This window comes from Tachyglossus aculeatus, chromosome 13 (genome assembly GCF_015852505.1).
Source record: "Tachyglossus aculeatus isolate mTacAcu1 chromosome 13, mTacAcu1.pri, whole genome shotgun sequence".
Classification (NCBI taxonomy): domain Eukaryota; kingdom Metazoa; phylum Chordata; class Mammalia; order Monotremata; family Tachyglossidae; genus Tachyglossus; species Tachyglossus aculeatus.
The window spans coordinates 2,326,765-2,351,154 of record NC_052078.1 but is presented as its reverse complement, the minus strand read 5'-3'; the positions used below and the strand labels follow the sequence as shown (position 1 = coordinate 2,351,154).

At 50.4% G+C, this 24,390-nt stretch overlaps 2 protein-coding genes and 1 pseudogene across 3 annotated transcripts in view; 1 reads left to right on the top strand and 2 right to left on the bottom strand.

Moving 5' to 3' along the window:
* Positions 1 to 11,307, top strand: part of CCDC12 (coiled-coil domain containing 12) — a 31,269-nt gene extending 19,962 nt beyond the window's left edge. The window contains exons 2-7 of one of the 2 annotated variants that reach the window (XM_038755846.1): positions 2,359 to 2,426; positions 4,581 to 4,660; positions 6,814 to 6,875; positions 7,138 to 7,172; positions 8,709 to 8,785; positions 10,602 to 10,897. In XM_038755846.1, the coding sequence (XP_038611774.1) occupies positions 2,359 to 2,426; positions 4,581 to 4,660; positions 6,814 to 6,875; positions 7,138 to 7,172; positions 8,709 to 8,785; positions 10,602 to 10,681 (402 nt within the window). In that variant the 3' untranslated portion in view covers positions 10,682 to 10,897. Of the gene's footprint in view, positions 1 to 2,358; positions 2,427 to 4,580; positions 4,661 to 6,813; positions 6,876 to 7,137; positions 7,173 to 8,708; positions 8,786 to 10,601 lie in introns of both variants that reach the window. The other variant, XM_038755845.1, reaches the window with a different exon arrangement.
* Positions 10,988 to 13,520, bottom strand: LOC119936064 (annotated as a pseudogene).
* A 4,162-nt stretch (positions 13,521 to 17,682) lies between these two features.
* LOC119936063 (cathelicidin-2-like) lies at positions 17,683 to 18,991 on the bottom strand. Its single transcript, XM_038755447.1, has 4 exons — positions 18,818 to 18,991; positions 18,440 to 18,544; positions 17,984 to 18,055; positions 17,683 to 17,787 (listed from the first exon to the last, which is right to left on the bottom strand). The coding sequence occupies exons 1-4, from the start codon at positions 18,989 to 18,991 to the stop codon at positions 17,683 to 17,685; spliced, it is 456 nt and encodes a 151-aa protein (XP_038611375.1).
* Between the last annotated feature and the right edge of the window lie 5,399 nt (positions 18,992 to 24,390).

Below are 24,390 nucleotides of genomic sequence, written 5' to 3'. Positions count from 1 at the left end.
TACTATTCTATTTATTTTGTTAATGCTGTGCATTTAGCTTTCATTCTATTTATTCTGAAAACTTGACACCCGTCCACATGTTTGGTTTTGTTGCCCGTCTCCCCCTTCTAGACCGTGAGCCCGTTGTTGGGTAGGGACCGTCTCTATATGTCGCCGACTTGTACTTCCCAAGCGCTTAGTACAGTGCTCTGCACACAGTAAGCGCTCAATAAATACGATTGAATGAATGACTGAATCTATCTGTGTATGAGAGATTGCACAGATTTATTACTCTTTATTTTACTTGTACACACTTACTATTCTATTTATTTTGTTAATGCTGTGCATTTAGCTTTCATTCTATTCTGACGACTTGACACCCGTCCACATGTTTTGTTTTGTTGTCTGTCTCCCCCTTCTAGACTGTGAGCCCGTTGTTGGGTAGGGACCGTCCCTATATGTCGCCGACTTGTACTTCCTAAGCGCTTAGTACAGTGCTCTGCACACAGTAAGCGCTCAATAAATACGATTGAATGAATGACTGAATCTATCTGTGTATGAGAGATTGCACAGATTTATTACTCTTTATTTTACTTGTACACACTATTCTATTTATTTTGTTAATGACATGCATTTAGCTTTCATTCTATTTATTCTGACAACTTGACACCTGTCCACATGTTTTGTTTTGTTGCCCGTCTCCCCCTTCAAGACCGTGAGCCCGTTGTCGGGTAGGGACCGTCTCTATATGTCGCCGACTTGTACTTCCTAAGCGCTTAGTACAGTGCTCTGCACACAGTAAGCGCTCAATAAATACCATTGAATGAATGAATCTATCTATCTCTATCATCTATCTATCTGTGTATGAGAGATTGCACAGATTTATTACTCTTTATTTTACTTGTACATACTTACCATTCTATTTATTTTGTTAATCATCATCATCAATCGTATTTATTGAGCGCTTACTATGTGCAGAGCACTGTACTAAGCACTTGGGAAGTACAAATTGGCAACACATAGAGACAGCCCCTACCCAACAGTGGGCTCACAGTCTAAAAAGGGGAGACAGAGAACAAAACCAAACATACTAACAAAATAAAATAAATAGAATAGCTATGTACAAGTAAAATAAATAAATAAATAAATAATATGTGCATTTAGCTTTCATTCTATTTATTCTGACAACTTGACACCCGTCCACATGTTTTGTTTTGTTGCCCATCTCCCCCTTCTAGACCGTGAGCCCGTTGTTGGGTAGGGACCGCCTCTATATGTTGCCGACTTGGACTTCCCAAGCGCTTAGTACAGTGCTCTGCACACACTAAGCGCTCAATAAATACCATTGAATGAATGAATGAATCTATCTGTGTATGAGAGATTGCACAGATTTATTACTTTTTATTTTACTTGTACACACTTACTATTCTATTTATTTTGTTAATGCTGTGCATTTAGCTTTCATTCTATTTATTCTGAAAACTTGACACCCGTCCACATGTTTGGTTTTGTTGCCCATCTCCCCCTTCTAGACTGTGAGCCCGTTGTTGGGTAGGGACCGCCTCTATATGTCGCCGACTTGTACTTCCCAAGCGTTTAGTACAGTGCTCTGCACACAGTAAGCGCTCAATAAATACCATTGAATGAATGAATGAATCTATCTGTGTATGGGAGATCGCACAGATTTATTACTCTTTATTTTACTTGTGTATATGTCGCCGACTTGTACTTCCCAAGCGCTCAGTCCAGTGCTCTGCACACAGTAAGCGCTCAATAAATACGATTGAATGAATGAACGCATACTACGTGCCGGGCACCGTACTAAGCGCTGATAAAAGGGAGATCCCACTGCGAAACGCCGAGGTTGAGGGCTCGGCCCGTCCTTTTGTTAATATATTTGGTTTTGTTCTCTGTCTCCCCCTTCTAGACCGTGAGCCCGCTGTTGGGTAGGGACCGTCTCTATATGTCGCCAACTTGGACTTCCCAAGCGCTCAGTACAGTGCTCTGCACACAGTAGGCGCTCAATAAATACGATCGATTGATTCCCGCCGTCGCAGAATGGCGACGCGGGAGACTTCCCGACTGGCGCGCGTTCAAACCCCGGCTCTGCCACTGTACTAAGCGCTTGGGAGAGGGCAGTCCAACAAGCTGCCCACAGCGAGCCGACCGTCCGGAGGGGAGAGAGAGAGTGGGTTCGGAAGCTCGCTGTGGGCAGGGAATGTGTCTGTTTATTGTTGTGCTGGACTCCCCTTGCTCACAGTAAGCGCTCAGTAAGTACGATTGACCGACTGGCTTCCCCGCCGAGAAGGAATTCCCGGTGACGGGAGTCCGGCTCAGCCGGCGGCTTCCCAGCGGATGATGAGCGTTTTCCTTCCGTAGGCCAAGGAAGAGAGCGAAGCCAAGGGCCAACACCGGAAAGAAGAGGAAGGCGAACCCGAGAGGCACCGGTAAGAACCGGATTCTGCTGCTGCTGACGACGACCGTGCTATTGTTTAAGCGCCTACTGGGTGCCAGGCGCTGTACTAAGCGCCGGGGTGGACGCGAGCAAATCGGGGTGGACACAGTCCCTGTCCCACGGGGGGCTCACAGTCTCCATCCCCATTTTACAGATGAGGAAACCGAGGCACTAGGAAGGGAAGTGACGCGCCCAAGGTCACGCAGCAGACAAGAGCTGGAGCCGGGATTAGAACCCAGGACCTTCCAACTCCCAGGCCTGGGCTCTATCCATTATATCATGAGAAGCAGCGTGGCTCAGTGGAAAGAGCCCGGGCTTGGTGGTCAGAGGACGTGGGTTCAAATCCCGGCTCCGCCACGTGTCGGCTGGGTGACTTTGGGCAAGTCACTTCACTTCTCGGAGCCTCAGTTCCCTCGTCTGTAAAATGGGGATGAGGACTGTGAGCCCCACGTGGGACAACCTGATCACCTTGTATCCCCCCCAGCGCTTAGAACAGTGCTTTGCACATAGTAAGTGCTTAACAAATGCCATCATTTTTTTTTCTCTGGGCCTCAGTTCCCTAGTCTGTAAAATGGGGATGAGGACTGTGAGCCCCACGCGGGACAACCTGATCACCTTGTATCCCCCCCAGCGCTTAGAACAGTGCTTTGCACATAGTAAGTGCTTAACAAATGCCATCATTTTTTTTTCTCTGGGCCTCAGTTCCCTAGTCTGTAAAATGGGGATGAGGACTGTGAGCCCCACGTGGGACAACCTGATCACTTTGTATCCCCCCCAGTGCTTAGAACAGTGCTTTGCACATAGTAAGTGCTTAACAAATGCCATCACTTTTTTTTTCTCTGGGCCTCAGTTCCCTCATCTGTAAAATGGGGATGAAGACTGTGAGCCCCACGTGGGACAACCTCATGACTTTGTATCTACCCCAGCGCTTAGAACAGTGCTTGGCACTTTTTCATTCATTCATTCAATCGTATTTATTGAGCGCTTACTCTGTGCAGAGCACTGTACTAAGCGCTTGGGAAGTACAAGTTGGCAACATCATCATCAATCGTATTTATTGAGCGCTTACTGTGTGCAGAGCACTGTACTAAGCGCTTGGGAAGTCCAAGTTGGCAACATATAGAGACGGTCCCTACCCAACGGGGGGCTCACAGTCTAGAAAGCGTTAGTAAGCATTTAACAAATACCATTATTATTATTATTATTATTATTATTATTATGTCGTTGTTTCTCTTAATGAGTGCTTACTATGTGCAGAGCACTGTACTGGGCGCTTGGGAGACTCACCGGGTACAGTCTCCCGTCCTCAAGGAGAAACAGCCTGGCCTAATGGAGAGAAGCAGCGTGGCTCAGTGGAAAGAGCCCGGGCTTTAGAGTCAGAGGTCGTGGGTTCAAATCCTGGCCCCGCCAACTGTCAGCTGTGTGACTTTGAACAAGTCACTTCACTTCTCTGGGCCTCAATTCCCTCATCTGGAAAATGGGGATGAAGCCTGTGAGCCCCACGGGGGACAACCTGATCACCTTGTAACCTCCCCTGCGCTTAGAACAGTGCTTGGCACAGAGTAAGCGCTTAATAGATGCCATCATCATTATTATGATGATGATTACACGATGTCATCATTATTATTATGGATGTATAAATATATATATATATATATACATATATATATATATATATATATATTTTAGACTGTGAGCCCACTGTTGGGTAGGGACTGTCTCTATATGTTGCCAACTTGTACTTCCCAAGCGCTTAGTACAGTGCTCTGCACACAGTAAGAGCTCAATACGATTGATTGATTGATTATTATGATGATGATTATGGTGCCGGGCCCATAGTGAGCACTTAACTAATATCACTATTATTACTATTATTACTATTATTATTATTATTATTATTACTATGAAGAAGCTCACAGTCCAGCGGGGAGAATTGCGGGAGGGAAAGCAGCAGAATTCCAAACCCAGAGCTTTGAATTTCGGAATCCCACAAATCCATTTGAGGTCCTGTTGCTTCCGGCTCGGGGATTTCCTCCGCGGGAATGAACGACTGTTTGATCTTCCTCCTTCCTTCCTCCCTCCCTGTCTCCCCATCTTCCCCACCCCTGCCCCCCGATCCCTCTCCGTCCATCCCTGGCTCCTGTAGGGAACTCAAGCTGCGGAATTACGTCCCCCAAGATGAGGAACTGAGGAAGAGGAAGGTGCCCCAGGCCAGGCCGGCCTCAGGTAGGGTTTGGGGAAGGGGGGGCTCCCTCAGGCCTCTCTGTGCCAGCCCTCACCCCGAATTCGGAACCGGCACGGCCCTGGGAGTCAGAAGGACCTGGGTTCTAGTCCTGCCTCATTCATTCATTCATTTAATCGTATTATTGAGCGCTTACTGTGTGCAGAGCACTGGACTAAGTGCTTGGGAAGGACAAGTTGGCAGCATATAGAGACGGTCCCCCGCCAACTGTCAGCTGTGTGACTTTGGGCAAGTCACTTTACTTCTCTGGGCCTCATCTGCAAAATGGGTATTAAGACTGTCAGCCCCCCGTGGGACAACCTGATCACCTCGTAACCTCCCCTGCACTTAGAACAGTGTTTTGCACATAGTAAGCGCTTAACAAATACCATCATCGTCATCACTTGTCCGCTGTGGGATCTTGGACAAGTCACTTGGCTGCTCTGGGCCTCAGTTCCCTCCTCTGGAAAATGGGGGTGAAGACTGTGAGCCCCACGAGGGACAGGGGCTGTGTCCGACCTGATTATCTTGTAACCACCGCAGTGCTAAGTACAGTGCCTGGCGCTTATCAAATGATGATGATGATGATGGCATTTATAAAGCGCTTACTATGTGCCAAGCACTGTCCTAAGCGCTGGGGAGGTTACAAGCTGATCAGGTTGTCCCACGGGGGGCTCACAGTCTTCATCCCCATTTGGCAGATGAGGGAACTGAGGCCCAGAGAAGTGAAGTGACTTGCCCAAAGTCACCCAGCTGACAATTGGCGGAGCCGGCATTTGAACCCATGACCTCTGACTCCAAAGCCCGGGCTCTTCCCACTGAGCCACACTGCTTCCCAATTCATTCAATCGTATTTATTGAGCACTTACTGTTTGCAGAGCACCGTTGCCACTATTATTATCATTATTTGGGAAGAAGCGTCCCCAGAGATGGAAATGGGGTCCCCTTTCCCATGGCGCTGAAAGAGCCCTGCTTCCTTTGCTCCTTTGCTTCCCAACGTATCCTTGCTTCCCGATAAATCCTGCCGGAAGGGACGGTCTGTTAACTCCTCTGCGCCTCAGTGACCTCATCTGTAAAATGGGGGTGAAGACTGTGAGCCCCACGAGGGACAACCTGATCACCTTGTATCCTCCCCAGCGCTTAGAACGGTGCTTTCCGCATAGTTAGCGCTTAACAAATGCCATAATAATAATAATAATAATAACAACAACAACAACAACAATAATGATCATTATTATTATTATTATTATTATTATTATTATTATTATTATTAGGCCAGGGGCCACAGGCCGAGGATTCTGAGCTGGAGCCCGGCCAGGCAAGGGTGAGGGGGTGAACCGCTGCCCTCTCCTCCGGCCTGCTCGCTCCGGGGAAAGCCACCGGTGGATTTATTGGCGGGGAAACCGGAGACCCGCTCCACGAACCCCCCGCCTCCACACAAGTCCCCGAGCCGGGGCTCCGGAGACCACCATCCCCTGCGGTCGGGCACGAGGAGGGCAAGCAGGACCCTGGGGCGGAGCGGGAGAGCCGCGGAGGAGGTCAAACTGAGGCTGGAAATGCTGGGCCAACTGAGCCTCGGCTTCCCGGAATCCTGGGCGGCTCTGCCCCTCTGAGCAATCCCCCCGGGAGGGAGGAAAGCTGGGGCTCCTGGAGCCGGTAGAGGGGCTCCAAATACCATCATCACCATCAGCAGTGCCGATAGGCGGGGAAACTGAGGCGCGGGGCGTGAGTTCGCCAAGGCGGTCCCACCGTTGGCATCCCAAGGCGACGAATGCCGGGCAGCCCGCGGCACGATCCGACCAGGGCATCGGCCTTCGTCAGACCTTCCTCCAGGCCGCTCCTTGGCACCCAGCCGCCGACCCCCTGCCCCGTGGGCACCCATTCGTGGCAGGGGTGACCCCTTCCGTGCCAATCTGGGGGCATCCTCCGGCGCCCGGGACCACCCTGGCTCCCTTATCCCCTCCGCCCCTGCCTTTTCCCTTCTTCCCGCTCACTCCCCCGGGGCCTTTTCAATCAATCAATCGTATCTATTGAGCCCTTACTGTGTGCAGAGCACTGTACTAAGCGCTTGGGAAGCCCAAGTTGGCAACCGATAGAGACAGTCCCTACCCAACAGTGGGCTCGCGGTCTCAAAGGGGTCTCTTCCTGCCCTTTCTAGTGGAGGAGAAAGTGAAAGACCAGCTGGAAGCCGCCAAGCCCGAGCCGATCATCGACGAAGTGGTAGGTGCCCCCTTCCTCCGACCGGGGCGAGGGTCATTCATTCATTCGGTTGTATTTATTGAGCGCTTACTGTGTGCAGAGCACTGGACTAAGCGCTTGGGAAGTACAAGTCGGCAACGTACGGAGACGGTCCCGGGGGCGGGTGGCCTCTTGGACGGCCGGGGACGGGGGGCATCGCACGTCCAGGCCCGGCCGCTCCCCGCGACGGCGTCTCGGGCCTCCCGTCCCCGGTGACCTCACGACTTTCCACCCTCCTCTCTAGGATCTCGCCAACCTCGCCCCCCGAAAGCCGGACTGGTAGGTGCCACCCCCCCGTCCTTTCCCCGTTTATACTGCGGAGATTTCCGCCCCGTCTCCCCAGCGGACGCCGGCCCCGGGAAGGGGCGCTGCCGAAAGGGATACGGAAAACCGAGGAGGAGGAGGAGGAGGAAAGTGTTGTCTTTCATTTCGGCCCGCTGCCGGCTTTCCGTTGGTCCCGCTCTGCTTTCTCTCTGACCTCATTTTTCCTCCGCGGTAGATAGCAGTCTGAGCACCCCCCGGGCCGGGCCTAGTTCCAGGGAGGAGATGGTCGAAACCTCAGACGCTTGTGAATCCTCGTGCCAACCCACGTCCTTCCCTAGACCCCTGCCTCGATCCCAAACCCAGCCTCGGGGCCCGCCCCGGGGCCTCCCTGGGGGGTTTCACCAGGAAGCACGTGAGGAAGGCTGCGGTTGTTGCCCTTCTCCATCAATCAATCAATCGATCGTATTTATTGAGCGCTTACTGTGTGCCGAGCACTGTACTGAGCGCTTGGGAAGTACGAGTTGGCAACATATAGAGACGGTCCCTACCCAACAGTGGGCTCGCAGTCTTCTCCCTCCTTCCTCCAATCCCGGCTCCGCCAGTTGTCAGCCGGGTGACCCTGGGCGAGTCACTTCACTAGAGAAGCAGCGTGGCTCGGTGGAAAAGAGCCCGGGCTCTGGAGTCAGAGGTCATGGGTTCAAATCCCCGCTCCGCCGCTTGTCAGCTGTGTGACTTTGGGCGAGTCACTTCGCTTCTCTGGGCCTCAGTTCCCTCACCTGGAAAATGGGGATTAAGTGTGTGAGCCCCACGCGGGACAAGTTGATTACCTTGTACCTACCCCAGCACTTAGAACAGTGCTTTGCACATAGTAAGTGCTTAATAAATGCCATTGTTATTATTCTCTGGGCCTCAGTGACCTCATCTGGAAAGTGAGGATTAAGACTGTGAGCCGCCCCGTGGGACAACCTGATCACCTTGTAACCTCCTCAGCGCTTAGGACAGTGATTTGCACATAGTAAGAGCTTAACAGATGCCATCATTATTATTATTATTATTATTATTATCCTCAATCAATCAATCTTATTTGTTGAGTGCTTACTGTGTGCAGAGCACTGTACTAAGTGCTTGGGAAGTACTCATCCTCCTCCCTCCCTCTCATCCTCCTTCCTTTCCTCATCCTCCTCCAGGAGGCCTTCCCAGACTGAGCCCCTTCCTTCCTCTCCCTCTCGTCCCCCTCTCCATCCCCCCCATCTTACCTCCTTCCCTTCCCCACAGCACCTGTATAGATGGATATATGTTTGTACGGATTTATTACTCTATTTATTTATTTATTTTATTTGTACATATCTATTCTATTTATTTTATTTTGTTAGTATGTTTGGTTTTGTTCTCTGTCTCCCCCTTTTAGACTGTGAGCCCACTGTTGGGTAGGGACTGTCTCTAGATGTTGCCAATTTGTACTTCCCAAGCGCTTAGTACAGTGCTCTGAACATAGTAAGCGCTCAATAAATACGATTGATGATGATGATGATCCCCCTCCCTCTCTTCCAGGGACCTGAAAAGAGACGTGGCCAAGAAGCTGGACAAGCTGGAGAAGAGGACCCAGAGGGCCATAGCCGAGCTGATCCGTAAGTCGGCCGCACCACGAGCCGGTCTTGGGGGTCCTCGGAGCCGGATCGGGGGGTCCGGATGAGGAGGTTTCCGGCTGATCCTGAGGCAGACGGGGCCCGGGAGACGCGACGGGGGTCCTTGCTCTCGGGGCCCCGAGTAGACGTCTTGCTGCGGATCTAGACTGTGAGCCCACTGTTGGGTAGGGACCGTCTCTATATGTTGCCAACTTGGACTTCCCAAGCGCTTAGGGCAGTGCTCTGCACACAGGAAGCGCTCAATAAATACGATTGAATGAATGAATCGAGGAAATGGCAGCTCCTGTCTCTGAGCGGCAGCGGCCATGGCTAAAAGCATCGTCTGTTGGAGTAATGTAAATTCCAGTTTTACATTCTCCTTGATTGCATTGTCAGCCTCCAGCCTATAGCTTTAAATAAAGAGCCCCCTCCTTCCTCTCCCCCTCCTCCCTCTCACCCCTGCCTTACCTCCTTCCCCTCCTCACTGCACCTATATATATATGTATATCATCATCATCATCAATCGTATTTATTGAGCGCTTACTATGTGCAGAGCACTGTACTAAGCGCTTGGGAAGTACAAATTGGCAACACATAGAGACAGTCCCTACCCACCAGTGGGCTCACAGTCTAAAAGGGGGAGACAGAGACAAAACCAAACATACCAACAAAATAAAATAAATAGGATAGATATGTACAAGTAAAATAAATAAATAAATAAATAGAGTAATAAATACGTACAACCATATATACATATATATATACATATATATATGTATATATGGTTGTACGTATTTATTACTCTATTTTACTTGTACATATTTATTCTATTTATTTTATTTGGTTAATATGTTTTGTTCTGTTGTCCGTCTCCCCCTTCTAGACTGTGAGCCCGCTGTTGGGTAGGGACCGGCTCTAGATGTTGCCAACTTGTACTTCCCAAGCGCTTAGTACAGTGCTGTGCACACAGTAAGCGCTCAATAAATACGATTGAATGAATGAGTTTTGGCACCAGTGAGGCTTTTTGTCCCCAAGGCCCAGTTTCCCCTCAACCTCCCCTCTCTTTCTCTCTGTGCCCTCACACACCCCGTCATTGCCACGTGTGCGTCTGAGCCCGCGCGCCAAACCCAGGGTCTCTGGGGGCTTCACCCTGGCAGGGCCCCCCGACCTTCCGGATCCCCGCGATCATTTGCAGCCCCTTCCCCTCGGGCCGGCCCCATGGCCCGGCCTGCCCCAATCAATCAATCAATCAATCAATCGTATTTATTGAGCGCTTACTATGTGCAGAGCACTGGACTAAGCGCTTGGGAAGTACAAATTGGCAACACATAGAGACAGTCCCTACCCACCAGTGGGCTCACAGTCTAAAAGGGGGAGACAGAGAACAGAACCAAACATACCAACAAAATAAAATAAATAGGATAGAAATGTACAAGTAAAATAAATAAATAAATAAATAGAGTAATAAATATGTACAACCATATATACATATATACAGGTATACTGTTCGCCCCAGGGAGGTGCGAACAGTGCTTTGCACATAGTAAGCGCTTAATAAATGCCATCATTATTATTATTATTATTAGGTGCGGCCCTCAGCCGTGCGGCCGCCCCTGGAAGCCCCGGGGGCCTCTGGGAATCTCAGGCTCAAGCAGAGCCGGGATCCCGTTCCCCCTCTGCCGTTCCCCAGGATCGCAACCCCAGAGGGATGGGTTTGGGGTGGGGTCCGGTGAGGAACCCGGAATACAGTGCCAAGCCCTCAACAGGGTCGCGCCGTTGTCGGCGGCCTGGTCTGCCCTCGTTCTCTGTGTCCTTGCAGGGGAGCGACTGAGGGGGCAAGACGAAGACCTGGCGTCCGCCGTGGGCTCCGCCAAACAGGAGGAAAGCGATTCGGACTAACCGGCCCCGTGGGCGCCCACCCGAGCTCCCGGCGTTGTCCCGTCCCGGGAGGGAACCGGGGATCGACCTGCCCTTCCTCACCATCCCGCCCGAGGACCCCTCTGGAAGCACAAGACCGGTTTCCCCTCACGCGTGTCCGGGCGGAACCTATGGGGTGTGTGGGACGGGGGCGAGAAGGGGGACCCAAATGTATATATGTATTTTGAATTTTTTCTACGTAGCCCGAAGTGAGGGAGTGAGACCCACAGGACCCTACGGGGTTCACCCCTCCCTCCCTCCAGTCAATCACTGGTATCTATCGAGCCCTTACTGGGCGCAGAGCGCAGTACTGAGCGGGTGGGAGACGACAGCGGTCGGTAGTTCCGTTCCCTGCCCTCGAGGACCTTAAAATCCAGAGGGGGACGCAGGGCGTTAAAAAAGATCGTGGATTTGGACGTGACCCCTCGCCAGCTGAAGGTGGAAAAAGATGGGTTTGCGTAGGGCCGGCGAGGAAGGGCCGCGGCCGAGGAGGGGACCCACCTGAAGCCCCCACCCTCCTCGGGCCGGGGCCCCGGCTCGGAACGGACGCTCTTGAGTCGCCACTGAAGCCAGCCTGGGCCTGTGGAATAAAGGGGAGCTTTCCTCGACTTGGGCCGTTCGGGTGACATCCTCTCCCCCTTCATTCAGAGGGAGCGGGCGAAGGTGAGCGAGAAGCGTCGGTTCACTCCGTCGTATTTATCATCATCAATCGTATTTATTGAGCGCTTACTGTGTGCAGAGCACTGTACTAAGCGCTTGGGAAGTACAAGTTGGTAACATCTAGAGACAGTCCCTACCCAACAGTGGGCTCACAGTCTAAGAGGGGGAGTCTGGCCCCTCCCAGAGCCCTCAAATCTTCCTTTCTGGCAACAACTCGGGGCGCTGAAGACCTCTAATAAACCACGGGCAGCTTCAAGGGATCCTCCGCCTGGGCAAGTCACTGTACTGTACCCGCGCCAGCCTTCCTCTCCCCCTCGTCTCCCTCTCCATCCCCCCATCTTACCTCCTTCCCTTCCCCACAGCACCTGAATATATGTATATATATTTGTACATATTTATTACTCTATTTATTTTACTTGTACATATCTATCCTATTTATTTTATTTTGTTACTATGTTTGCTTTTGTTCTCTGTCTCCCCCTTTTAGACTGTGAGCCCACTGTTGGGTAGGGACTGTCTCTAGATGTTGCCAATTTGTACTTCCCGAGTGCTTAGTACAGTGCTCTGCACATAGCAAGCGCTCAATAAATACGACTGATTGATTTATGGAGCGCTTACTGGGTGTGAAGCGCTGTACTAAGCCGTAGGGAGAGCACAGTGTAACGATAAACAGACCTGATCCCTGCCCGCAGCGAGCGGCCTGTGTGGAAAGACGTTTATTGGCCAGCGAAGCAGTGGGAAAAAGCAAAGCGAAGCAAAGTGTTGATATGTGGCGGACTTGCTCTACTGGGCCTGGTGATCTTCTCGTCACCCGGGGGGTAGGTTGGCGGTCAGGGGTACAGGGGTGTCTGCCGCTCTCGCGGCCCCTGGCCCTTACCCCTCTTTCTCTTCTGTTTATTCCGCTTTCTCTCATCCTCCATCACTTTCCCAGTGGGAGCAATGATTTTTCCTATTGTAAAAGCGGCTTTAATAATTGAAAATAGTAATCTCTTGGTGCGGATGGGCTGGGGGAAAAAATAGCAGAGAAAATTGAGGGTCTTCTAGGCTTTGGGGGCTCTGGATTCTGCGGGAGGGGGGCCCCGTCCATGCCCTGGCTGGGGCATGTCTTGCCCTCCCCTGCCCGGCGCTGCCCGTTTCCAAACGGGTGCAGGGACACTTACCCCTTCATGGGAGATGGGGATGGGTGGGGGCCCCTGGGCCGTGGAGATGGAGCCGGTACAGTCTCTCACCAGCTGCGGGGTGAGGGGATAATAATAATTATAATGGCATTTATTAAGCATTTACTATGTGCAAAGCATGGATCAAGCCCGGAGAGGCCCAGCCGGACGGGCCCTCCTGCTTCCGCCCGGATCTGTTGCCACGGAAACTCCATCCCATCAGGGACAACCAGGGACTGGGCCGTGATGCATCTCCTGGACTGGGGGGTCCTTCGGGGACCAGTTCTCAGCAAGGTAGACGGGAACCACCAAGTTCCCATTCCCCCCACTCCCTCTTCCTCCACCCACCCCGGCCTACTTTCCGCGCCCTGCCTGTTTCCCTGCGGGAGACCGCGGGAAGAGGAGAATCACAGCTCTTGAGTCCCGAGAAGGCAGGAGATCGTGGCCACCCCTGTGGTCCTGGGCTCCACAACGGATGCTCAGAGGGTCGAGGGGGAGTTACTCTGCCCCTCACCCCTGAGACTGGTTAAGGCCACCCCTCGTCCACCCTTTTCCCCCAGTTCCCTCTCTCACCCCATGGTCTCCGAAGGTGCGCTACTCCAAATCGAGTTTCTCCCTCATGAAGCATACAGTCTTCTCGGTGAAGTTCAGGGGGATGCGGGTGGATGCAAGACAGTGACCCCCACCTTGCTCCCTACGTCCCCTTTGGACCTTCCCCCCCATCCCACAGGAAAGGCCGTTGGTGGCCCTGGACTGAGTCAGTCCTTGACCAGAGGCCTCCCGCACGGCGAGATGGGCCCCGGAGTGGACGGAGAGGGCTCAGTTACTCACTGCTCTGTGCCAAGAGACAGAGCCGAAGACCGGAAGGCCCGGTTGATGTCCGAGCTTCTGTTGTAGGTGTCGAGGGCGAGGCTCACGGCCTCTCTGTGGCTCGGGCCCCGCGCTGGGGTGAGGGCCACAGCCACGCTGACCAGCAGCAGGACTCTGCAGACGCCAGCCATCATCCTGCTCTCTCTGCTCCAGCCCCAAATACTGCTGCCCAATCCCTCCCGGAGCCTCCCTTATATACAGCGGTGCCCATGGCGGGGGCCTCTGGGGCATCTTTACTTCCGACAAACCCCACTGGCCGCGGGCACCTCAGATTGAGCCAGCATTGGGCTGGCAGTGATGTTGCCCAACTGGCCAAGCTGGGGCAATATGGGGTCCCTCCAGCCCTGCCCCCTGAGCTTGGCTCAGGCCTCTGTCCTCAGGTTGGGACGGTTTCCTCGTTCCCCCACCTGGGCTTTATACTCCAGAGCACTGTACTAAGCACCCAAGACGTGGGGATTGGCCCGGGACTTTGTGGCAGAGCTCTGAACTCGCCCACATCCAGGGTTTGGCCGGACCCGCTAGTGGGCCCACCCTAAATGGACCTGCGGTCATCCTGGCGAGCGTGAAGAACTTCTGTCTGTGTGCATTCGCACGGGGGCCCCTTCCTCCTTTGAGTGGGGGCAGAGGGGAAGCCTCAGAATGGGGGCTCCTGAGTGAGAGGATGGACAAGGGGGGGCCCCTTTCCAGCCAGCACGACGGTTGGTTTTGGGGACATCACGCCCTCTCATCCCAGGATCCCACGGAGCAGCCAAAGTGCCTGGGATGGGACCACTTGGATGGTTGGTGGACAGTTGGAAGGGGAGCAATCAATCAATCAATCGTATTTATTGAGCGCTTACTGTGTGCAGAACACTGTACTAAGCGCTTGGGAAGTACAAGTTGGCAACATATAGAGACAGTCCCTACCCAACAGTGGGCTCACAGAGAGGCTCTGGATTCTTGGGGTCTGTAGGGTTTTCCAGGAGGCCCTCGTCCTTCCCCTTCAGGAAGGAGATGCTTGCTGCTAGTCAGTCATGGGTTCAAGTGGACGAGATCCATGTCCCCCCTGGCAGCTGTGGCTGCACCCTTTATTTCCCCTCCGCCCTGGTTTTCTCCATTTCCCCGGCGTTTCGCTCCCAACATCTCACTGTCGCCGTCCTCACTCCCCCTGACCCCACGTTGGGGCTGCTTATGGCTTTGACTCCCACCCACTCCCTCCAGACCACATAATAATGGCATTTATTAAGCGCTTACTAGGTGCCAAGCACTGTTCTAAGCCCTGGAGATGTTACAAGGTGATCAGATTGTCCCACTTGGGGCTCCCAGTCTGAATCCCCACTTTACAGATGAAGGAACTGAGGCACAGAGAAAAGAGAAATTAAATGACTTACCCAAAGCCACACAGCTGACTAGTGGTGGAGCCGGGATTAGAATTCATAATAATAATAATAATGGCATTTGTTAAGCACTTACTATGTGCCAAGCACTGTTCTAAGCACTGGAGAGGTTACAAGATGATCAGATTGTCCCACGTGGGGCTCATAGTCTTAATCCCCATTTTACAGGTGAAGGAACTGAGGCACAGAGAAAAGAGAAATTAAATGACTTACCCAAAGCCACACAGTTGACAAGTGGCAGAGCCGGGATTAGAACCCATAATAATAATAATAATGGCATTTATTAAGCGCTTACTATGTGCCAAGCACTGTTCTAAGCGCTGGAGAGATTACAAGATGATCAGATTGTCCCACGTGGGGCTCACAGTCTGAATCCCCATTTTACAGATGAAGGAACTGAGGCACAGAGAAAAGAGGAATTAAATGATTTACCCAAAGCCACACAGCTGACAAGTGGTGGAGCCTGGATTAGAACCCATAATAATAATAATAATAATGGCATTTATTAAGGGCTTACTATGTGCAAAGCACTGTTCTTTGTCCCACGTGGGATCAGATTGTCCCATGTGGGGCTCACAGTCTGAATCCCCACTTTACAGATGAAGGAACTGAGGCACAGAGAAAAGAGAAATTAAATGTCTTACCCAAAGCCACACAGCTGACAAATGACGGAGCCGGGATTAGAACCCAGAACAATAATGGCATTTATTAAGCACTTACTATGTGCAAAGCACTGTTCTAAGCGCTGGAGAGATTACAAGATGATCAGATTGTCCCACGTGGGGCTCACAGTCTGAATCCCCATTTTCCAGATGAGGTAACTGAGGCCCAGAGAATCAATCAATCGTATTTATTGAGCGCTTACTGTGTGCAGAGCACTGTACTAAGCGCTTGGGAAGTACAAGTCGGCAACATATAGAGACAGTCCCTACCCAACAGTGGGCTCACAGCCTAAAAGGGGGAGACAGAGAACAAAGCCAAACATACTAACAAAATAAAATAAATAGAATAGATATGTACAAGTAAAATAAATAAATAAATAGTGTAATAAATATGTACAAACATATGCATATATACAGGTGCAGTGGGGAAGGGAAGGAGGTAAGATGGGGGGGATGGAGAGGTGGGAAGGCCTCCTGGAGGAGGTGAGCTCTCAGTAGGGCTTCGAAGGGAGGAAGAGAGCTAGCTTGGCAGATGGGCGCTTAGTACAGTGCTCTGCACACAGTAAGTGCTCAATAAATACTATTGATTGAATCATCATCATCAATCGTATTTATTGAGCGCTTACTGTGTGCAGAGCACTGTACTAAGCGCTTGGGAAGTACAAGTTGGCAACATCTAGAGACAGTCGCTACCCAACAGCGGGCTCACAGCCTAAAAGGGGGAGACAGAGAACAAAGCCAAACATACTAACAAAATAAAATAAATAGAATAGATATGTACAAGTAAAATAAATAAATAAATAGTGTAATAAATATGTACAAACATATATGCATATATACAGGTGCAGTGGGGAAGGGAAGGAGGTAAGATGGGGGGGGATGGACAGGTGGGAAGGCCTCCTGGAGGAGGTGAGCTCTCAGTAGGGCTTTGAAGGGAGGAAGAGAGCTAGCTTGGCGGATGGGCGCTTAGTACAGTGCTCTGCACACAGTAAGTGCTCAATAAATACTATTGATTGAATCATCATCATCAATCGTATTTATTGAGCGCTTACTGTGTGCAGAGCACTGTACTAAGCGCTTGGGAAGTACAAGTTGGCAACATCTAGAGACAGTCGCTACCCAACAGCGGGCTCACAGCCTAAAAGGGGGAGACAGAGAACAAAGCCAAACATACTAACAAAATAAAATAAATAGAATAGATATGTACAAGTAAAATAAATAAATAAATAGTGTAATAAATATGTACAAACATATATGCATATATACAGGTGCAGTGGGGAAGGGAAGGAGGTAAGATGGGGGGGATGGACAGGTGGGAAGGCCTCCTGGAGGAGGTGAGCTCTCAGTAGGGCTTTGAAGGGAGGAAGAGAGCTAGCTTGGCGGATGGGCGCTTAGTACAGTGCTCTGCACACAGTAAGTGCTCAATAAATACTATTGATTGAATCATCATCATCAATCGTATTTATTGAGCGCTTACTGTGTGCAGAGCACTGTACTAAGCGCTTGGGAAGTACAAGTTGGCAACATCTAGAGACAGTCGCTACCCAACAGCGGGCTCACAGCCTAAAAGGGGGAGACAGAGAACAAAGCCAAACATACTAACAAAATAAAATAAATAGAATAGATATGTACAAGTAAAATAAATAAATATGTACAAACATATATGCATATATACAGGTGCAGTGGGGAAGGGAAGGAGGTAAGATGAGTGGGATGGAGAGGTGGGAAGGCCTCCTGGAGGAGGTGAGCTCTCAGTAGGGCTTCGAAGGGAGGAAGAGAGCTAGCTTGGCGGATGGGCACTTAGTACAGAGCTCTGCACACAGTAAGCGCTCAATAAATACGATTGATCGAATGAATGTGCAGAGGGAGGGCATTCCGGGCAAGGGGGAGGACGTGGGCCGGGGGTCGACGGTGAGAACGAGGTACAGTGAAGGAGCCGGCGACAGCGCCTAAATTGGAGATAGACTGGGAGACATTCGTTCATTCAACCGTATTTATTGAGCATCTGCTGTGCGCAAAGCACTGTGCTGAGCGCTTGGAGGAGCACGCTGTGACGATAGACACAAGGAGCAGCCTTTGTGGAGGACGTTTATTACGCAGAGAAGCAAGGGGAAAAAAGGAAAGTGAAGCACTGACACGTAGCGGCCTTGCTCTGTTGGGCCTGGCGATCTTCTCGTCACCCGCGGAGAGGTTGGGGGAGGTTGGCGGTCCGGGGCTCTGGATTGGGGGGACCAGCCTATCCTCCTTTTCTTCCAGTGCTAATGCTCCTGACGCCTATTTCTCTTGATCAAGTGCACAATAGAGCGCCCTAATTTAATACCGGCCCTAATAATTGAAAACAGGAATCTCTTGGTGCGGATGGGCTGGAGGGAAAAAAAGAAATAACAGTGAAAACTGAGCATCTCCTCGGCTCCGGGGTGGCTGCCCCAGCCTGGATTCCCAGGGGGTGGGATCCAGCCCCCAATCCCGGCCCGTGCCCTCATCCCGGCCCACGTCCCGCCTGGGTCGTGTCTTCCCCCCGGCCCTGCCCGTTCCCGAACAGGTTTGGGGGACACTCACCCCCTCGCAGGAGATGGTGACGGCCGGGGGCTCCTGGGCCGTGGAGACGGAGCCGGTACAGTCCCTCACCAGCTGAGGGGAGGTGGGGTGAGGGGATCAATCAATCAATCAATCAATCGTATTTATTGAGCGCTTACTGTGTGCAGAGCACTGGACTAAGCGCTTGGGAAGTCCAAGGAAACAGTAGGCAACAATATAAATAAAATTGACAGACACATAAGGGCTGTGGGGCAGGGAGGGGGGTCAGAGCAAAGGGAATAAGTCAAGGCGACGCGGAAGGGAGTGGGAGATGAGGAAAAGTGGGGGCTTAGTGTGGGAAGGCCTCCTGGAGGAGATGGGCCTTCAGGAAGGCTTGGAAGCCGAAGCAGGAGGAGCCCATCCGGCTTGTGTGGTCCTGATTGAGGGGGGAGATCCTCCACCCCTTGCCCACCCTTTTCCCTCAGTTTCCCCTCTCACCCCATGGTCTTTGAAGGCACACTTGTCCGGATTGAGTCCCTCCCTCTTGAAGCAAACCGTCTCCTTCACGGTGAAGTTCAGAGGGATAGTGGTGGGAGATGGATCCTGGAGGACAGACGGGGTGCGAGACAGTGACCCCCAATCCTCTCCCTCCGGCCCCCTCTGGACCTCCCCGTCCCACAGGAAAGGCCGCCGGTGGCCCCAGGACCGAGTCGGTCATCATCAATCGTATTTATTGAGCGCTTACTATGTGCAGAGCACCGTACTAAGTGCTTGGGAAGTACAAATCGGCAACATATAGAGACAGTCCCTACCCAACAGTGGGCTCGGTCCTCGACCAGAGGCCTCCCGCACGGCGGGATGGGCCCCAATACTCACCGCCCTGGGCCGAGGGACGGAGCCGAACACACGGAAGGCGCGGGTGACGTCCGGGCCTCTGTTGTAGGCGTCGAGGGCGAGGTTTACGGCCTCTCGGTGGCTCAGGCCCCGCGCCGGGGTGAGGGCCGCGGCCACGCTGACCAACAGCAGGACTCTCCAGACGCCAGTGGTCATCCTCATCTTTCCGTCTGCCCCAGTCCTGAGTGCGGCTGACCGGTCCGTCCCAGGCCCACCCTTATATACAATAAGGGTGGGGGTGGGTAGGGGGGCTCTGGGGCATCTTAACTTCCGACAAACTGACCAACATTGCCCGTGGGCGCCTCTGATTGAGCCAGCCTTGGGCGGGCGGTGAAGTTGCTGAAATGTCTGGCAAAGCTGGGGCAATAAGGGGCTGGGACAGAACGGGGGGCACGGCAGTGGGATCATCATCATCAATCGTATTTATTGAGCGCTTACTGTGTGCAGAGCACTGGACTAAGCGCTTGGGAAGTACAAATTGGCAACATATAGAGACAGTCCCTACCCAACAGTGGGCTCGCAGCCTAAAAGGGGGAGACGAAACCAAACATACTAACAAAATAAAATAAATAGAATAGATATGTACAAGTAAAATAAATCATCATCATCATCATCAATCGTATTTATTGAGCGCTTACTGTGTGCAGAGCACTGTACTAAGCGCTTGGGAAGTACAAATTGGCAACATATAGAGACGGTCCCTACCCAACAGTGGGCTCACAGTCTAAAAGGGGGAGACGAAACCAAACGTACTAACAAAATAAAATAAATAGAATAGATATGTACAAGTAAAATAAATCATCATCATCATCATCAATCGTATTTATTGAGCGCTTACTATGTGCAGAGCACTGGACTAAGCACTTGGGAAGTACAAATTGGCAACATATAGAGACAGTCCCTACCCAACAGTGGGCTCACAGTCTAAAAGGGGGAGACGAAACCAAACATACTAACAAAATGAAATAAATAGAATAGATATGTACAAGTAAAATAAATCATCATCATCATCATCAATCCTATTTATTGAGCGCTTACTGTGTGCAGAGCACTGGACTAAGCGCTTGGGAAGTACAAATTGGCAACATATAGAGACGGTCCCTACCCAACAGTGGGCTCACAGTCTAAAAGGGGGAGACAGAGAACAAAACCAAACATACTAACAAAATAAAATAAATAGAATAGATATGTACAAGTAAAATAAATAAATAAATAGAGTAATAAATATGTACAAACATATATACATATATACAGGTGCTGTGGGGAAGGGAAGGAGGTAAGATGGGGGGGATGGAGAGGGGGACGAGGGGGAGAGGAAGGAAGGGGCTCAGTCTGGGGATCTCTCCAGCCCTGCCCCCTGAGCTTGGCCCAGGCTTTCGGCCCCATGTTGGTACAGTTTCCTTGTTCCCCAACCCGGGCTTTATACTCCAGAGCTCTGTATTAAGCACTTAAAGTGCCTGGGACGTGGGGATTGTTTTATTTTGTTGTCTGTCTCCCCCCTTCTCGACTGTGAGCCCATTGATGGGTAGGGATTGTCTCTATCCATCGCCCGAATTGTACTTTCCGAGCGCTTGGTCCAGTGCTCTATTTATTACTTATACATATTACATATACATATACATATTACATATTTATTACTCTATTTATTTTACTTGTACATATCTATTCTATTGATTTTATTTTGTTAGTATGTTTGGTTTTGTTCTCTGTCTCCCCCTTTTAGACTGTGAGCCCACGGTTGGGTAGGGACCGTCTCTATCCATCGCCCGAATTGTACTTTCCGAGCGCTTGGTCCAGTGCTCTATTACTTATACATATTACATATACATATACATATTACATATTTATTACTCTATTTATTTATTTTACTTGTACATGTCTATTCTATTTATTTTATTTTGTTAGTATGTTTGGTTTTGTTCTCTGTCTCCCCCTTTCAGACTGTGAGCCCACTGTTGGGTAGGGACCGTCTCTATCCATCGCCCGAATTGTACTTTCCAAGCGCTTGGTCCAGTGCTCCATTTATTACATATACATATTACATATACATATTACCTATTTATTACTCTATTTATTTTACTTGTACATATCTATTCTATTTATTTTATTTTGTTAGTATGTTTGGTTTTGTTCTCTGTCTCCCCCTTTTAGACTGTGAGCCCACTGTTGGGTAGGGACCGTCTCTATCCATCGCCCGAATTGTACTTTCCGAGCGCTTGGTCCAGTGCTCTATTTATTACTTACACATATTACATATACATATTACATCTTTATTACTCTATTTATTTATTTATTTATTTATTTATTTTACTTGTACATATCTATTCTACTTATCCAGGCCTCCATCCATGTCACCGGGAAAATCAGGTACCACGTTCCATTTATTCATTTATCCTATCGTATTTATTGAGCGCTTACTGTGTGCAGAGCACTGTACTAAGCGCTTGGGAAGTACAAGTCGGCAGCATCTAGTGACAGTCCCTACCCAACAACGGGCTCACAGTCTAGAAGGGGGAAACAGACAACAAAACCAAACATCTGTGGACAGGTGTCAAGTCGTCAGAATAAATAGAAGTAAAGCTAGATGCACATCGTTAACAAAATAAATAGAATAGTAAATATGTAAAAGTAAAATAAATGGAGTGATAAATGTGTACAAACATATAGACGGGCTGTGGGGAGGGGAAGGAGGGAGGGCTGGGGGGATGTGGCTCAGTGGAAAGAGCCCGGGCTTTGGAGTCAGAGATCATGGGTTCAAATTCCGGCTCCGCCAATTGTCAGCTGGGTGACTTTGGGCAAGTCACTTCACTTCTCTGGGCCTCAGTTCTCTCATCTGTAAAATGGGGGTGAAGACTGTGAGCCCCACATGGGACAACCTGATTACCTTGTAACCTCTCCAGCGCTTAGAACAGTGCTTTACCCTTTTAGACTGTGAGCCCACTGTTGGGTAGGGACTGTTTCTATGTGTTGCCAACTTGTACTTCCCAAGTGCTTAGTCCAGTGCTCGGCACACAGTAAGCGCTCAGTAAATATGATTGATTGATTGATTGATGGGGAGGAGGAGAGGGAAAAGGGGGGAGGCCCTTGTCCTTCCCCTTCGTGAAGGAGATTCATTCATTCATTCATCCAGTCATATTTATTCAATCAATCAATCAATCAATCAATCAATCGTATTTATTGAGCACTTACTGTGTGCAGAGCACTGTACTAAGCGCTTGGAAAGTCCAAGTTGGCAACATCTAGAGACAGTCCCTACCCAACAGCGGGCAGAGCACTGTACTAAGCGCTTGGGAAGTCCAAGTTGGCAACATATAGAGACAGTCCCTACCCAACAGCGGGCAGAGCACTGTACTAAGCGCTTGGGAAGTCCAAGTTGGCAACATCTAGAGACAGTCCCTACCCAACAGTGGGCAGGGCACTGTACTAAGCGCTTGGGAAGTCCAAGTTGGCAACATCTAGAGACAGTCCCTACCCAACAGTGTGCAGACCACTGTACTAAGCGCTTGGGAAGTCCAAGTTGGCAACATCTAGAGACAGTCCCTACCCAACAGTGGGCAGGGCACTGTACTAAGCACTTGGGAAGTCCAGGTTGGCAACATCTAGAGACAGTCCCTACCCAACAGCGGGCTCACAGTCTAGAAGGGGGAGACGGACAACAAAACAAACCATATTAGCAAATGTTTACCACTGGTCAGTCGTGGGTTCAGGTGGGAGAAATCCATGGTCACCCCAGCAGCTGTGGCCGAAACCCTCATTTCCCCACCGCCCAGGGTTTCTCTATTTCTCCGCGGCTGGATTTCGCTCCCATCATCGTCGTCAATTGTATTTATTGAGCGCTTACTGTGTGCAGAGCACTGTACTAAGCGCTTGGGAAGTCCAAGTTGGCAACATCTAGAGCCGGTCCCTTCCCAACAGCGGGCTCACAGTCTAGAAGGGGGAGACGGACAACAAAACAAAACATATTAGCAAATGTTTGCCACTGGTCAGTCGTGGGTTCAGGTGGGAGAAATCCATGGTCACCCCAGCAGCTGTGGCCGAAACCCTCATTTCCCCACCGCCCAAAGTTTCTCCATTTCTCCGCGGCCGGATTTCGCTCCCAACATCTCACCGTCGCTGTCCTCACTCCCCCCGGCCGCTTGCGGCAACGACCCCCTAGGCCGCAGGCCCCCTGCACAGAACCTGCTTGCCCCAATGGTAGATGCCTTTTGTACATATTTTTTTTTTACTCTATTTATTTATTTATTTATTTTATTTGTGCATATCTGTTCTATTTATTTTATTTTGTTAGTATGTTTGGTTTTGTTCCCTGTCTCCCCCTTTTAGACTGTGAGCCCACTGTTGGGTAGGGACTGTCTCTATATGTTGCCAATTTGTACTTCCCAAGCGCCTAGTACAGTGCTCTGCACATAGTAAGCGCTCAATAAATACGATTGATGATGATGATGATGATGCCCCCACCCCCTAACTCCCTTTCCTCTCTCCATCCCACTCGCCTGCTGTGTGACCTTGGGAAGTCACCTCACTTCTCTGTGCCTCAATGACCTCCTTCATTCATTTATTCAGTCGTATTTATTGAGCACTTACTGTGTGCAGAGAACTGTACTAAGCGCTTGGAAAGTACAATTCGGCGACGGAGAGAGACAATCCCTGTCCGACAACGGGCTCGCAGTCTTGAAGGGGGAGACAGACGACAAAACAAAACAGGTAGATGGGCGTCAATGCCATCTGTAAAATGGGGATTGAGATTCTGAGCCCCTCATGGGACAGGGATCGGGTGCAAACCTATATGCTCGTATTCATCATCATCATCATCAATCGCATTTATTGAGCGCTTACTGTGTGCAGAGCACTGTACTAAGCGCTTGGGAAGTACAAGTTGGCAACATATAGAGACAGTCCCTACCCAATAGTGGGCTTGCAGTCTAAAAGTGACTGTATCATCATCATCATCATCATCATCAATCGTATTTATTGAGCGCTTACTATGTGCAGAGCACTGTACTAAGCGCTTGGGAAGTACAAATTGGCAACATATAGAGACAGTCCCTACCCAACAGTGGGCTCACAGTCTATAAGGGGAAGACAGAGAACAAAACCAAACATACTAACAAAATAAAATAAATAGAATAGATATGTACAAGTAAAATAAATAAATAAATAGAGTAATAAATATGTACAAACATATATACATATATACAGGTGCTGTGGGGAAGGGAAGGAGGTAAGAAGGAGGGGATGGAGAGGGGGACGAGGGGGAGAGGAAGGAAGGGACTCAGTCTGGGAAGGCCTCCTGGAGGAGGTGAGCTCTCAATAGGATTTATTGAGTGCTTACTGTGTGCCGAGCACTGGACTAAGCGCTTGGGAAGTACAAGTCGGCGACATCTAGAGCCGTTCCCTACCCAACAACGGGCTCATGGTCTAGAAGGGGGAGACGGACAACAAAACCAAACATGTGGACGGGTGTCAAGTCGTCAGAATAAATAGAATTAAAGCTAAATGCACATCATTAACAAAATAAATAGAATAGTATCCACCCCAGCACTTAGGACAGTGCC

Coding starts and splice junctions, on each gene's coding strand:
- LOC119936063 (XM_038755447.1), bottom strand. CDS start 18,991: ATGACCACTGGCGTCTGGAGAGTCCTGCTGTTGGTCAGCGTGGCCGCG. Junction 18,545..18,817: donor CCGTCCCTCGGCCCAGGGCG/GTGAGTATTGGG, acceptor TCTGTCCTCCAG/GATCCATCTCCCACCACTAT. Junction 18,056..18,439: donor GTGCCTTCAAAGACCATGGG/GTGAGAGGGGAA, acceptor ACCTCCCCTCAG/CTGGTGAGGGACTGTACCGG.